Raw genomic sequence first — 13,068 nt, 5'->3', positions numbered from 1 at the left:
AAACCGAGCAATAATATCACAGAGTCACTTGCCATTGTTCATCTGCCACGTAGTATGTCTACGCTGTCAGGCAATAGACTCCCAGGGAATGAGGTGACCAGAGGCTGAGTCATCCTTTCAGTCGCTGTCCTAACCCCACCCTCCTGACCAGAGTTACTTTTACTTTTGTCACGACCATGGCCTGGTTAAGTAGGTATTCGGTATTCCTCTTTTCTTTTTTTTTTCTTTTTTTTTTTGGTTTTGTTAATATTCCTTTGTTATCAAATCTCGTTTATATTCACAAAGTAGGAGTGTTGCTTTCGTTGAATCAATGTATATCGATTATTGGGTTGAATTAAATTAAATAAATAATGATGATTTTTTTTTTTAATTATGATTAATTTTCACACATCTATTGATATTCCTCAATAAGTTGGAGATTATTAAATTGACATGTCATTAAAATATATAAATTTTACATATATTTTTAAAGTTAAATCCCGATAAATTAAAAATATATGTAAAAATTATATATTATAAAAATAGACGTCAATAAGTCAATTTCATTTTCATAAATTAAAAACCCACTATTCTTCCGTCTCCATCTACCACCTTTTTAAAGTCACCGTTTTTAATTTTCACATTAATCATTGTGCAAAATTACAATTTTTTTTTTTTTTTTTTCTGGGTAAATACAATATTTTATTTCATTAGAGGTTGGGATTGGTCCGCAGATATTTTTTGTGGCAAAGTTGTTAATAAACACTTTTTTGGGGCCACTATCCAAAAAAGTGTGAGGAAAGGAATGATTTTGATTTCGTCAGTTTTAAGCCTCTATGGGGAAGATTTTTGTGGTCAGAAGACTCAGCTTGGCCCATTGGGCCCTCCCTTACAGTTGCTTTTGGGCTAATCAGATCTTTCTATATCCGGCTCCGTTTCTAGGAGATCTGGAGAATATTATTATTGCCCCTCCGCCCACGCCATCACAAATTCACAAGTACATAATAAAACGAAAAAAAATCAAAAAAATAAAACGAAAACAAGAAAAAAGATCTCTTATCACCCTTTACATGAAAACAAAGAAGGCATTAGATTTCTTGTTCATTATTAATAAATCTAGAGCTTTTTAGTTGATTTCACAAGTACATTGAAAGCTTTGACATGATATTTGGAATTTGTTATCAGCATTCTACTTTCATACACATGGAAATGTATTACAATCAAAAGAATATTGTAGGAGTTGCAACATTGAATAAAAACTTAACATAGGAGTGACCCCTCACTTGTACTCGACCATTTGCCCTTATAGCAGGCTTCATTAATCAATACTTCTGATATGTTTATGGAAAGATAATACCAATAACAAAACATGCTGATAATGTTTGTATGTAACATAAATTGAGCACTAACAATTGTTGCAATTTAGAAACCAACCATTAAGCGTTTGTATGCAAGAACACAATGTACTAACAATATTCCAAAAGACGGTTTAGAGCCACGATCATAGAAGTAGCCCACAACAAATAACACATTAGATGCATAGTTGTAGCTTATTAACTTAGGGAAATCAGCAAATAATTGGGGTCTAACTTCAATGAACATTATTTTTATTTGATGAACAGTTTAGCAGTATTCGTGCTGTGAATTTGGGAGGGGAAAATGGCAAATTTGCTCAATTTGGTATCGCCATGGCTTGAAAAGCATTCACGGTCATTCCTCCATCAACAGAAATGGTCTGTCCAGTTATGTAAGAAGCAGCAGGCAGGCAAAGGAATGCCACCAAGGACGAGACTTCCTCTGCTTCTGCAACACGCTCAAGAGGAGTTTTAGAGGATACCTCTTCCACAAACTTCTTGTTAGCAATCAACTGTAAGGAAGGAAAACAGTAAGCAGTGAGAAGTTTCTGCAATTGGTAATGGTCTTTATAATCTAGTGGATTTCAGATTGCATAAAGTCACACCTTAACATAAAAGTTTGCGCATGTCATGTCTTTTTTTTCACATCACAAAATGCAGAACCCGATTTACATTATATTCCACTACATAATTCATAATCATTCTACAAGGGGTCAACCAAAATGGCTTAACAAACTGCATCAGGAAGATATACATTAATGCTGTTGGATGAAGACTGAATTATTATGGTGCTGATGGCAAAATAGCAAACATGATGATGTTGTCATTAAAGTAAATAATACATGACATTGATTTGTGTATCATCCAACCCATTTCCAACAGGAAATGAGGAGAATATCAGTGTTGGCACAATGTATCAATTCTCTGCCAAACATGTACAGTATGCTTGCTCAAAAAATTTCATTGATGTACTTTTTGGAAGTAATACACGGAAGAAGATTCCTCATAATAAGTAATCATAAGTTTTTCATATTTGGCCATATTCTCCTATAAATTCAATAGATCAACCATTAGATTTGTGAAGTTTACCATTGACTTATATGAGAAAAGAGACTCTTACGTTTTCTACAAGAGAGGTTCTAGTATACCAGGGTGCAACACAATTGGTCCGGATATTGTCTTTTGCCCATTCACAGGCCAGATTTTTTGTAAGCTGATTAATTGCCGCTGCAGATAGCAGACAGGAGACAAAATTATTTTGCTTTTTCACCCGCACCAAGTTTACTAGTTTAACAATCATGCTTAAGCAAAAGTACATCATATCATGAGAGCAACTCACCTTTAGTTGCTGCATAGATGGATCCAGAACCTATACTCACCACACCTGCAACAGAGGAAATGAACACAACGCTTCCTTTTCCAGATGCTTTTAGAAGAGGATGTGCAAGTTGGCAGAGATGGAATGTAGATTCAAAGTTGGTAGTCATGAGGGTAGAATACTCTTCAGGAGTGAACTCAATGGTTGGCTTCCTGATGTTTGTCCCGACATTGTTTATCTAGACACACCCAGACGATCACAGCGACTAAGTCTCAAAATTCAATGGAATAAGAAAGCTTTAGAAATTGATGCATGCTTTCCAATTGGTGAAGATAAACAGCCTTGAAAATGCATTGCTATTTATTACCTCAAGTCGTCAACAATAAGACCTGCACTCAAGTTCAATAACAATAAGAAAGACGAGCTTTGGTTTCTATTTGATGATCTGCCCAAAATTGGGACAACAAAATTGAATTGGGGTCCATTGAAATAAACCCCACATCCAATAAAAGGAATTTTTTCTTAATCACATTAGATGTGGCCAAACACACCTTTGCCAATACTGAGGGCTGTTTGAGATTCGGTTTTGTTGGGTAAAGCTAGCCACAAAAGATAAGAAAAAAAAGAAAGAAAAAGTCTAATTATTCAAATGCAAAGGAGAAAAAGTTGGCTAGGAAAAGATGAAAAAAAGGCATTGATATCGGGATTGTTTGCCATTGGACTCAAAAAAAAGCTCTATACTATTAATCTCAAATTCAACTCTCAACATTCTTATTTTTACACTATATCAATCACATTTTACTACTATTCAAATAAAAAAAATCCTACAAAACACAATTTTTTTTTTCATTTTTTCATATCAAACACTCTTACTTTTTTTCCTTCTTACTTTTTTCATACACCAATCAAATCTGGGTTCAGTTGTTGCCACTTTCTTTATCCAAACCATTGGCAAACTGAGCAGGTATGACAATATAACCCACTTCTGTCACTTATTATACAGCTTCCATTATTTCATCTGCAGTGGTCACTGGTCACATACTTCAAGAGACAAGTTTTTCTCAATTTATTGGAAGTCGCAACTAAACTTCTCAATAAAACCCGTCTCTCTCTCTCTCTCTCACCTTTGTTCTACACACATTCTTCTCCGTACTATCGTTTTAGAACAACAGATAGCCGTAGTAATGTGCTCACAGAAGGGTGGAAAAATAAAAAGCGAAGAAATCAAACGGCCATTTTTTTTTTTCTTTTGAAAGCCCTTTTGTTGCGCTAAAACGCAAATGAGTTTTGGGACTCAAAAACGAAATGATCTCAAAGATATCATTTTGTGGGTACTCACAAGTATGTTGAGCTTGCCACCGAAAACAGAAGCCACCTCCTCCACGAGCCGCTCTCTGTGGGCACGTGAAGACGCGTCGCACACCGACCCAGAGACCACAAAGCCCTTTTCCTGCCATTCCTTCAAGCACTTATTGAGCTCCGCTTCGTTCCTGGAACACGTGTGCACGGACGCACCAAAGCCAGCTAGCTCTTCCACCACGGCATGCCTACTCACAAAGCAAAAAACACATTGCAACCACAAGAGTTTATCTGAATTGAACAAAAAATTAAATTGGGAATTGAACAAGAAAGTTTATATTTTCTTGGGAGTGACAGGAACAGACCCAATGCCACGGGTACCGCCGGTGACAAGAGCATTCATTCCCTTGAGGGACCATCTTGGTCCTTTACCACTACACTCCATCAATCAATCTCTCTCCAGCTCTCTCAGACTCTCTCCTTCTCTCCTTTGTTTGGCTGTCTGTCTCTATTCTCTGCAATTGCAACTCTAGAAATAAAATAGGGTTCAATTCATTTCCAAAGAGAAGCCGCTGGGATCTGTTAAAAAAAAAGATCCAATGGTTACAACTTGCCACGTAATAAGCAAATAGTTAACAGAAAAAAAGAAGCCAAAAATGCTACGTTTCCTTCCGTTGGCCTGTCAGTTGCATGCACTTCCCATCCCTTCCTATTAAAGAAAAGAGTATCAAATTTGAAGGCGACAACTTACATTTTGTTGCGTGAGTGACTTGTATTTCGAATGTCAGTAAATGGGGCCCACCACTCCACCTTTTCGTTTCCTAAACAAATATTTAGATTAATTAAAGCACGATGTTTTTTTTTATTTTAAAGGGTAGTGTTGTCTAAAAATTTTAATGATGGTAGTGCATTAAATGGAGATGATCATTTTCTCACTTTTTTAAGAGCCTGTTTGAAATTGTGTTTGAGAAATAAAATTTTTAAGTTAAAAAGAGTTTTTAAGCAAAAGCTTCATTTTAAAGCTTTTGTCATAAGTACGTTTTAAATATTTTTAGGCTTTTTGAACCTTAAAAGCGCTTTTAATTATTTTATCAAACGAGTATTTTTTTTTTCTTCAAGCAAACTTTTTGAGTGTTAAAAATATTTTTAGGCTCCTCAAATACAATCTCAAACATGCCCTAAATCACCTTCGTTAAACAAATTTTTACCAAAATTATTAGCCATTCCAACCGAATGTAAGACTTCCCTATATAAATAATTAGTAATCCCTACACTAAAATTATTAAAATCTCTATCTTAAAATTTAATATAAATCATAATAAAATAATTAATTTGCGTGTTAATAATTGTCTCACGAAGTCATACATGTTAAAGTACTGATTTAATCATTATTATTTTAATAAGTAAAAATTTAATAATATCATTAAAAAAAAAAGAAAAAAAAAGTGAAGAAAAACAGGCATTTGCAACCCAAGTAGGCCCAAGCGCCTTGACTTTCATTCTACAAACGGGAAAGGCTAGGGCTTAATGAATGATTTGTTTGGGCCTAGAAAGGTGATTGCACAAGAATACGGATACTTCAATGCTCGCCCACCACGGTCCACGGCACTAAAGGGCCGAAGAGGGATACTACTTTACGGCGATTCTATTCGAAGTTCGTAGAAAGTGTATATATATATATATATATATATTTTAATCCTTTCATTCGGTCTATTAGATATATGAATTCTCAAGTATATTTTTTATTTTCACATATTTTAATAACACATATCAGTTTAATATATAGACTATCTTAGAAAAATTTCCTCCCACATAATTTTTTAAAAAAATATTGTTTATTCGAAATTTTATATATATAGAGGATTTTTTTTTTTTTTGACATGTCCGCACAAGAGGAGAGAGGGATTCAAACTAATGACTTCCACTTCATTAGGCGTATTCTCATCCGATTGAACTACCTCCTGAGAACATATATATATAGAATACTACGTTGAAAGAGAACACCTTATGTGGAGATGATTAGATGTGGGAATAACCACACATATTATTATTATTTTTTAATTATGATTAATTTTCACACATCTATTGATATTCCACAATAAGTTGGGGACTACTAAATGATTAGATGTGGGAATAACCACACATATTATTATTATTTTTTAATTATGATTAATTTTCACACATCTATTGATATTCCACAAAAAGTTGGGGACTACTAAATTGACATGTCATTAAATATATAAATTTTACATATATTTTTAAAATTAAATCCCGACAAATTAAAAATATATGTAAAAATTAATATATTATATATTATAAAAATATACTTCAATAAGTCAATTTCATAAATTAAAAACCCCCTATTCTTCGGTCTCCATCAATCTCTTTTTCAAAGTCACCGTTTTTAATTTTCACATTAATCATTGTGCAAAATTACAATTTTTTTATTTTTATTTTTATGGGTAAATACAATATTTTATTTCATTAGAGCATTTCTAGCCGTCTTACCAAATTTTACTCAGTTATTTTGACAATTTATTTTTTTAGAGTACCCCAGCAACTTCACTATTTTAACAATTCACTTTTACTATTCTATTTAAATATTATTTTTCAAATATTTGTTTATTTATTTTTTAACTATTAAATGAAGAAAGAGAAACGAAAAGCAAAAAAAAAAAGAGAAATGAGTTGTTTAATCGATAAGTGAGTGAATAGTAATTATAAATTTAGTGAGTACTGTTCACTTCACTACTTTTTTTGTTAAAGTAGTGAGGCGAAAAGTAGACATTTAGACCATTTTGATTAAATTACCTCATTAAAATAACCAAAAAATAATTTTAGTGAGATTGGAAGAAGTTGTTAAAGGTTAATAAGTTATTCATATTTGGCTCATAGTCTACTACAAATTCAATAAATCAACTATTAGATTTGTGAAGTCTACTATTGACTTATGTGGGAAAAGAGACTCTTACGTTTTCTACAAGAGAGGTTCTGGTACACCAAGGTGCAACACAATTGGTCCGGATATTATCTTTTGCCCATTCACAAGCCAGATTTTTTGTAAGCTGATTAATTGCCACTGCAGATAGCAGAAAGGAGACAAAATTATTTTGCTTTTTCACCCGCACCATACTAGTTTAACAATCATGCTTAAGCAAAAGTACATCATATGATGAGAGCAACTCACCTTTAATTGCTGCATAGATGGATCCAGAACCTACACTCACCACACCTGCAACAAAGGAAATGAACACAACGCTTCCTTTTCCAGATGCTTTTAGAAGAGGATGTGCAAGTTGGCAGAGATGGAATGTAGATTCAAAGTTGGTAGTCATGAGGGTAGAATACTCTTCAGGAGTGAACTCAATGGTTGGCTTCCTGATGTTTGTCCCGACATTGTTTATCTAGACACACCCAGACGATCACAGAGAGCAAGTCTCAAAATTCAATGGAATAAGAAAGGTTTAGAAGTTGATGCATGTTGCTTTCCAATTGGTGAAGATAAACAGCCTTGAAATTGCATTGCTATTTATTACCTCAAGTCGTCAACGATAAGGCCTGCACTCAAGTTCAATAACAATAAGAAAGACGAGCTCTGGTTTCTATTTGATGATCTGCCCAAAATTGGGACAACAAAATTGAATTGGGGTCCATTGAAATAAACCCCACATCCAATTAAAGGAATTTTATCTTAATCACATTAGACGTGGCCAAACACACCTTTGCCAATATTAAGGGCCTATTTGAGATTCGGTTGTGTTGGGTAAAGCTAGCCACAAAAGATATGAAAAAAAAAAAAATCTAATTATGCAAATGCAAAAGAGAAAAAGTTGGCTAGGAAAAGATGAAAAAGGCATTGATATGGGGGTTGTTTGCCACTGGACTCAAAAAAAAGCTCTATAGTATTCATCTCAAATTCAACTCTCATTATTCTTATTTTTACATTATATCAATCACATTTTACTACTATTTAAATAAAAAAAATTACTGCAAAACACAATTATTTTTCTTTTCACTTTTTCATATCAAGCATTCTTATGTTTTTCACGCATCAATCAAATCTTGCTGGTTGTAGGGAACTTTCTTTTTCCAAGCCATTGGCAAACAGAGCCGATATGACAATATAACCCACTTCTGTCACTTATTATACAGCTTCCATTATTTCATCTGCGGTGGTCACTGGAAGTCGCAAGCAAACTTCTCAATAAAACCCCGTCTCTCTCTCTCAACTTTGTCCTTCTCCGTACTATCGTTTTAGAACAACAGATAGCCGTAGTAATGTGCTCACAGAAGAGTGGAAAAAAAGTGAAGAAATCAAACGGCCATTTCTTTCCTTTGAAAGCCCTTTATGGAGCGCTAAAACGCAAATGAGTTTTGGGACTCATAAACGAAATGATCTCAAAGATATCATTTTGTGGGTACTCACAAGTATGTTGAGCTTGCCACCGAAAACAGAAGCCACGTCCTCCACGAGCCGCTCTCTGTGGGCACGTGACGACGCGTCGCACACCGACCCAGAGACCACAAAGCCCTTTGCCTCCCATTCCTTCAAGCACTTATTGAGCTCCGCTTCGTTCCTGGAACACGTGTGCACGGACGCACCAAAGCCAGCTAGCTCCTCCACCACGGCATGCCTACCCACAAAGCAAAAAACACATTGCAACCACAAGAGTTTATCTGAATTGAACAAAAAATTAAATTGGGAACAAGAAAGTTTATATTTTCTTGGGATTGACAGGAACAGACCCAATGCCACGGGTACCGCCGGTGACAAGAGCCGTCATTACCTTGAGGGACCATCTTGGTCCTTTACCACTACATTCCATCAATCAATATCTCCAGCTCTCTCTCTCTCTCTCTCTCTCTCTCTCTCCTTGTTTGGCTGTCTCTCTACTCTCTGCAATTGCAACTCTAGGGTTCCTCTCCATTTCCAAAGAGAAGCCGCTGGGATCTGTTAAAAAAAATCCAACCGTTACAACTTGCCACGTAATAAGCAAATAGTTTAACAGAAAAAAAAAAAAAAAAAATTGCTACGTTTCCTTCCGTTTAAAAATATAATATTTTATTCTTACAGTATATATATATATATAATTATATTTTTTTAATAGGACACGTGGCGAGATGTAGACCGTTGGATGAAAAAAATTCCCTCCAACATTTCTTCGGCTATTGCTGGGGATCCCGATCTCGGGATCCCCAACAATGGCTGGGAATTGCCCATCAAAAATGGGTGAAATCTTAGCTATTAAATTTCATCCAATGATCTATAATTTGCCACATGTCCTTTTAATTAAAAAATGCCAAAATATTATTTAAGTTTTAAAAAGAAAATATAAAACAAAATAATAATAAAATAAAAAATTAGAAAAAAAGTATGGGGTGGCCGGCCACCCAATCTGAGACATGAGCCACCCCCTAGGCCAAACTCATTTTTCTTTTATTTTGGGTTTGGCCGTAGGGGTGGTAAAATACTCGCCACAAGAACCCTTGAAGCAGCGATATTGTGGTTAGGGGTGGTGAGACTCTCCCACGAGATCTGTTGAAGTGCTTGGTAAATTTGGAAATCACTGAGAGTAGGGCATTTCAGGCCATTACAGCGGCAACAGGATGAACTGAAGCCAAATGGAAATTTGGCCAGAAGCGACCGCAGAATTGATCATCTTTTATTATAATTTTTTTATTATAATTTTTTATTTTTTTATTTTTTAAATTTTTTTTAATTAAATAGACATATGGTAGTGTATAAATCATTAGATGAAATTCAATGACTAAAATTTCAGTCATTTCTTATGGGTAATTTCTCGCGGGATCCGAATCCAGTTATTAAAGAGTATCAAATTTGACGGCGACAACTTACATTTTGTTGCGTGAGTTTTATTTTGCAAGTGAGTACATGGGCCCACCACTCCACCTTTTCGTTTCCTAAACAAATATTTAGATTAATTAAAGCATATGCTTTTTTTTATTATATCTATCTCTTTTTTAAGAGTTTGTTTGAAATTGTATTTGAGAAATAAAGTTTTTAAATCAAAAAAAGTTTTTACGCAAAAGTTTTATTTTAAAGCTTTTGTCAAAAGTGCGTTTTAACTATTTTTAGGCTTTTTATTAATTTAAACTTTTAAAATAAGTAAAAATTTAATAATATCATTTGAAAAAAAAAAAAAAAAAAAAGAAAAGCAGGCACTTTCAACCCAATTAGGCCCAAGCGCCTTGACTTTCATTCCACAAACGGGACAGGCTAGGGCTTAATGAATGATTTGTTTGGGCCAAGAAAGGCGATTGCACAAGAATACGGATACTTCAATGCTCGCCCACCACGGTCCACGGCACTAAAGGGCCGAGGAGAGATACTACTTTATAGTGATTCTATTCGAAGTTCGTAGAAAGTTTTTTTTTTTTTTTTAATCCTTTAATTCGGTCTATTAGATATATGATTCTCACGTATATTTTTTATTTTCACATATTTTAATAACACATATCAGTTCAATATATAGACAATCTTAGAAAAATTCCCTTCCACATCATTTTTAAAAAAAATATTGTGTATTCGAAATTTTATATATATAGGAATTTTTTTTTTTTGAACATGTCCGCAAAAGAGAAGGGAGGGGGATTCGAACTAGTGACCTCCGCTTCATTAGGCATGGTCCTAACCAATTAAGCAATCTCTTGGGGACATATATATAGAGAATTTTACGTTGAAGGGGATCACCTTATGTGGAGATGATTAGGTATGGGAATGACCATATATTTTATTGTGTGATCTCACCCTTACATCTTCACATGCACGTACATGCTGGTTCAAAAGGATGAGACTTAAACGTTTTCCTAATTAAACACTTACTCCTATGATGAGAAAACATTACTACGAACATGAGAATATGGGTGAAAACACATGGAAAATGTGAAAAAAGGACTCGCGAGGATGGTGTTATTGAATTTTGTTTCTGTATGCATTCAATAAGTAATGGGAAAATGTTTTCCTAGGAGTAGGTAAAATTTTAGCCTACCATAATAAAGTAGACCGACTCAAGAAGTAGGACAAAGATCCTCTCTATTTCAAACAAAATCAAATTTAAAGTTGGTGCATCTAACTGGTGCCCGAACGTTGAGCTTATGTATACATAGGGTCAACGTTTTTCTTTTTTTAAAACATGACATCATGTACCAACTTTAAATCCTGACCAATAAATGAATACTTTCAATTTTGTTTGAAATTGAGAAGATTTTATTCCTAAAAAGTGAAAATTGTCGTCCATTAGCCATGTTTTGTGATCAACAAGATTCAAAAGTACTCTAAAACACTAAAGCCGGCTAAGGAAAATGTTTAAATTGATAGGAATGAATGAATGAATTTAACTATTTAATTTATATTTTAACATTTTTACTTATGTGTGGCCCAATACGTATGATATTTAAAATATATATTGAAATGAGAGTTGATCGATTTAGCAAAATAATTAAATTCATTATTTATCATTTGTTTATATTTTTGAAATAGGTGAAGATTTAACATTAAATCAAAATAAAAGTAACATTATTGAATTCTAACAGCACTTCACAGTTACTGCAGAGGAGAAGTTTGAACCACATTTATGACAAGATCAGATTTTCCAAAGCAGACGCTCATAAATAAATAAAGAAACCTACGTAAAAGCTGAGAAAGTGTCCTCATTCCCATTGAATTACTGCAAATGAATCCTTGAAAGAAACATATGGAGACACATCAAGCCCATGTGCACCCTCTGGCTCTTCCCTGTGTGCACGTTAATACTCAGACAGAACCAAACTGTTGCAAGAGAACCAAACCCGGCCCCCAACTCCTTAAAAGAAACACAAGCCAGACAAAACAACAAATTCTAGCTATCTCGATCTTACACAAAACAGGCACTTCATGGTAACCGAAGAAACCAACCTCACTTTCCCTATTCTGAACCCGAATTGGAAACAGGGACCCGGAACCCCACATGTACACGTGTCCCTCTAGAAAATCACGTACTACTGTACAAGCTTCCTTTAATGGAAGAAATTTTGTTGGGCAACGGGCAACATAAATTCCCTGGGATCTACACATGGCAACGTATCAGTTGCTTTCACTCCGGATAACCCATTAAGTCAAAAGCGATGTTTCATCAAATTTCCTTGTTAAGAATCGTTGAAAAAAAAACACTGAGACCTCGCCGTGTATTCTGGAGGAACCGTCGGTGTCAAAAGGTGGCTATAACCTGTACCACATTACTATAACTAGACAGGGGTCTAGAGTTTTAGGTTGCTAGGTTTTTGGTCTTGGATCGGTTGTTGAGTGTGTGTAATATTATAGTAGCTAGCATAGAGCCAAAAGTAAAAACAAAGAAGGCGTAAATAGTGCCAATATTGATGTGATCTTCGCTCGCTGGCAACATAAAATAATGGTATATATTGAAATTTGTTGTTTATTCAAATTGATTCCATGGAGTTGGTGGACTATTTGGAGGGTGTAGAGTGGAGAACGAAAGTGTGGAACAAATTAACACTGGTGTTTGGAATTTATCGGAGGATCAAACGTACGTACGTGGGTGTAATATTACTTCTCTTGTTGATGTTGGTAATCATACAGGTAAAGAGGGAATTCATGTTGTGTGATGTACCGTGTACGTCACTTGGTAATTTTTTACTTTGGTCCTTTTGGGGATGTAGCTGAAGTGACTCTTAAGTGTCAGTTTTACTCCCTGTTTTTCACCCCTTCCAAAGCCCACTGTCAAATTATATGCATCTCTCTCTCTCTCTCATGTTCCAACTCGCAGTTAATTAGTAAGGGTTTCACCGTGTCAAACAAAAACGAATGAATCTGAATTGCCATCTTCAGAAAAACCTAGCTAGCCTGTAAAACAGTGATGAAAGTACTATAACAGCTGGATCACATCTCAAAAAACTTGTTTTCTTTTTCTTTTCTTTTCCTTTTTTTTTTTTTTTTTTTTTTTTTTAATTTGTTTTATTCTAAGCCAAAAACCTTGTTGTTAAAATGTCATGATCAGTAGTATGCTAGCTAGCTCCACGAAGTAATTCAGAAATTACATCTGTTTTTCAATTGAAGTAATGGGGAAAAGATGCTTTAGATAGAACACGACTTCATCATGT

At 34.7% G+C, this 13,068-nt stretch overlaps 1 protein-coding gene across 2 annotated transcripts; it reads right to left on the bottom strand.

Annotated features, from left to right (window-relative positions):
• Nucleotides 1–1,381: 1,381 nt before the first annotated feature.
• LOC132187089 (tropinone reductase homolog At5g06060-like) lies at nt 1,382–8,808 on the bottom strand. Of its 2 annotated transcripts, none has more exons than XM_059601262.1 (5): nt 8,698–8,808; nt 8,378–8,585; nt 7,139–7,355; nt 6,924–7,030; nt 1,382–1,846 (listed from the first exon to the last, which is right to left on the bottom strand). In XM_059601262.1, exons 1-5 carry the CDS (start codon nt 8,775–8,777, stop codon nt 1,652–1,654), a joined length of 807 nt encoding a protein of 268 aa, XP_059457245.1. In that variant the 5' UTR covers nt 8,778–8,808; the 3' UTR covers nt 1,382–1,651. The 2 variants fall into 2 exon arrangements, with proteins under 2 accessions (XP_059457245.1, XP_059457244.1); XM_059601261.1 differs by lacking the exons at nt 6,924–7,030; nt 7,139–7,355; nt 8,378–8,585; nt 8,698–8,808 and adding exons at nt 2,455–2,561; nt 2,674–2,890; nt 3,992–4,199; nt 4,317–4,530.
• Nucleotides 8,809–13,068: the final 4,260 nt, after the last annotated feature.

The sequence above is a fragment of the Corylus avellana genome, chromosome ca7 (assembly GCF_901000735.1).
Source record: "Corylus avellana chromosome ca7, CavTom2PMs-1.0".
In the NCBI taxonomy this organism is placed as follows: domain Eukaryota; kingdom Viridiplantae; phylum Streptophyta; class Magnoliopsida; order Fagales; family Betulaceae; genus Corylus; species Corylus avellana.
Note: the sequence above shows the minus strand (reverse complement) of the source record. Positions and strands in the feature narration are given on the sequence as shown.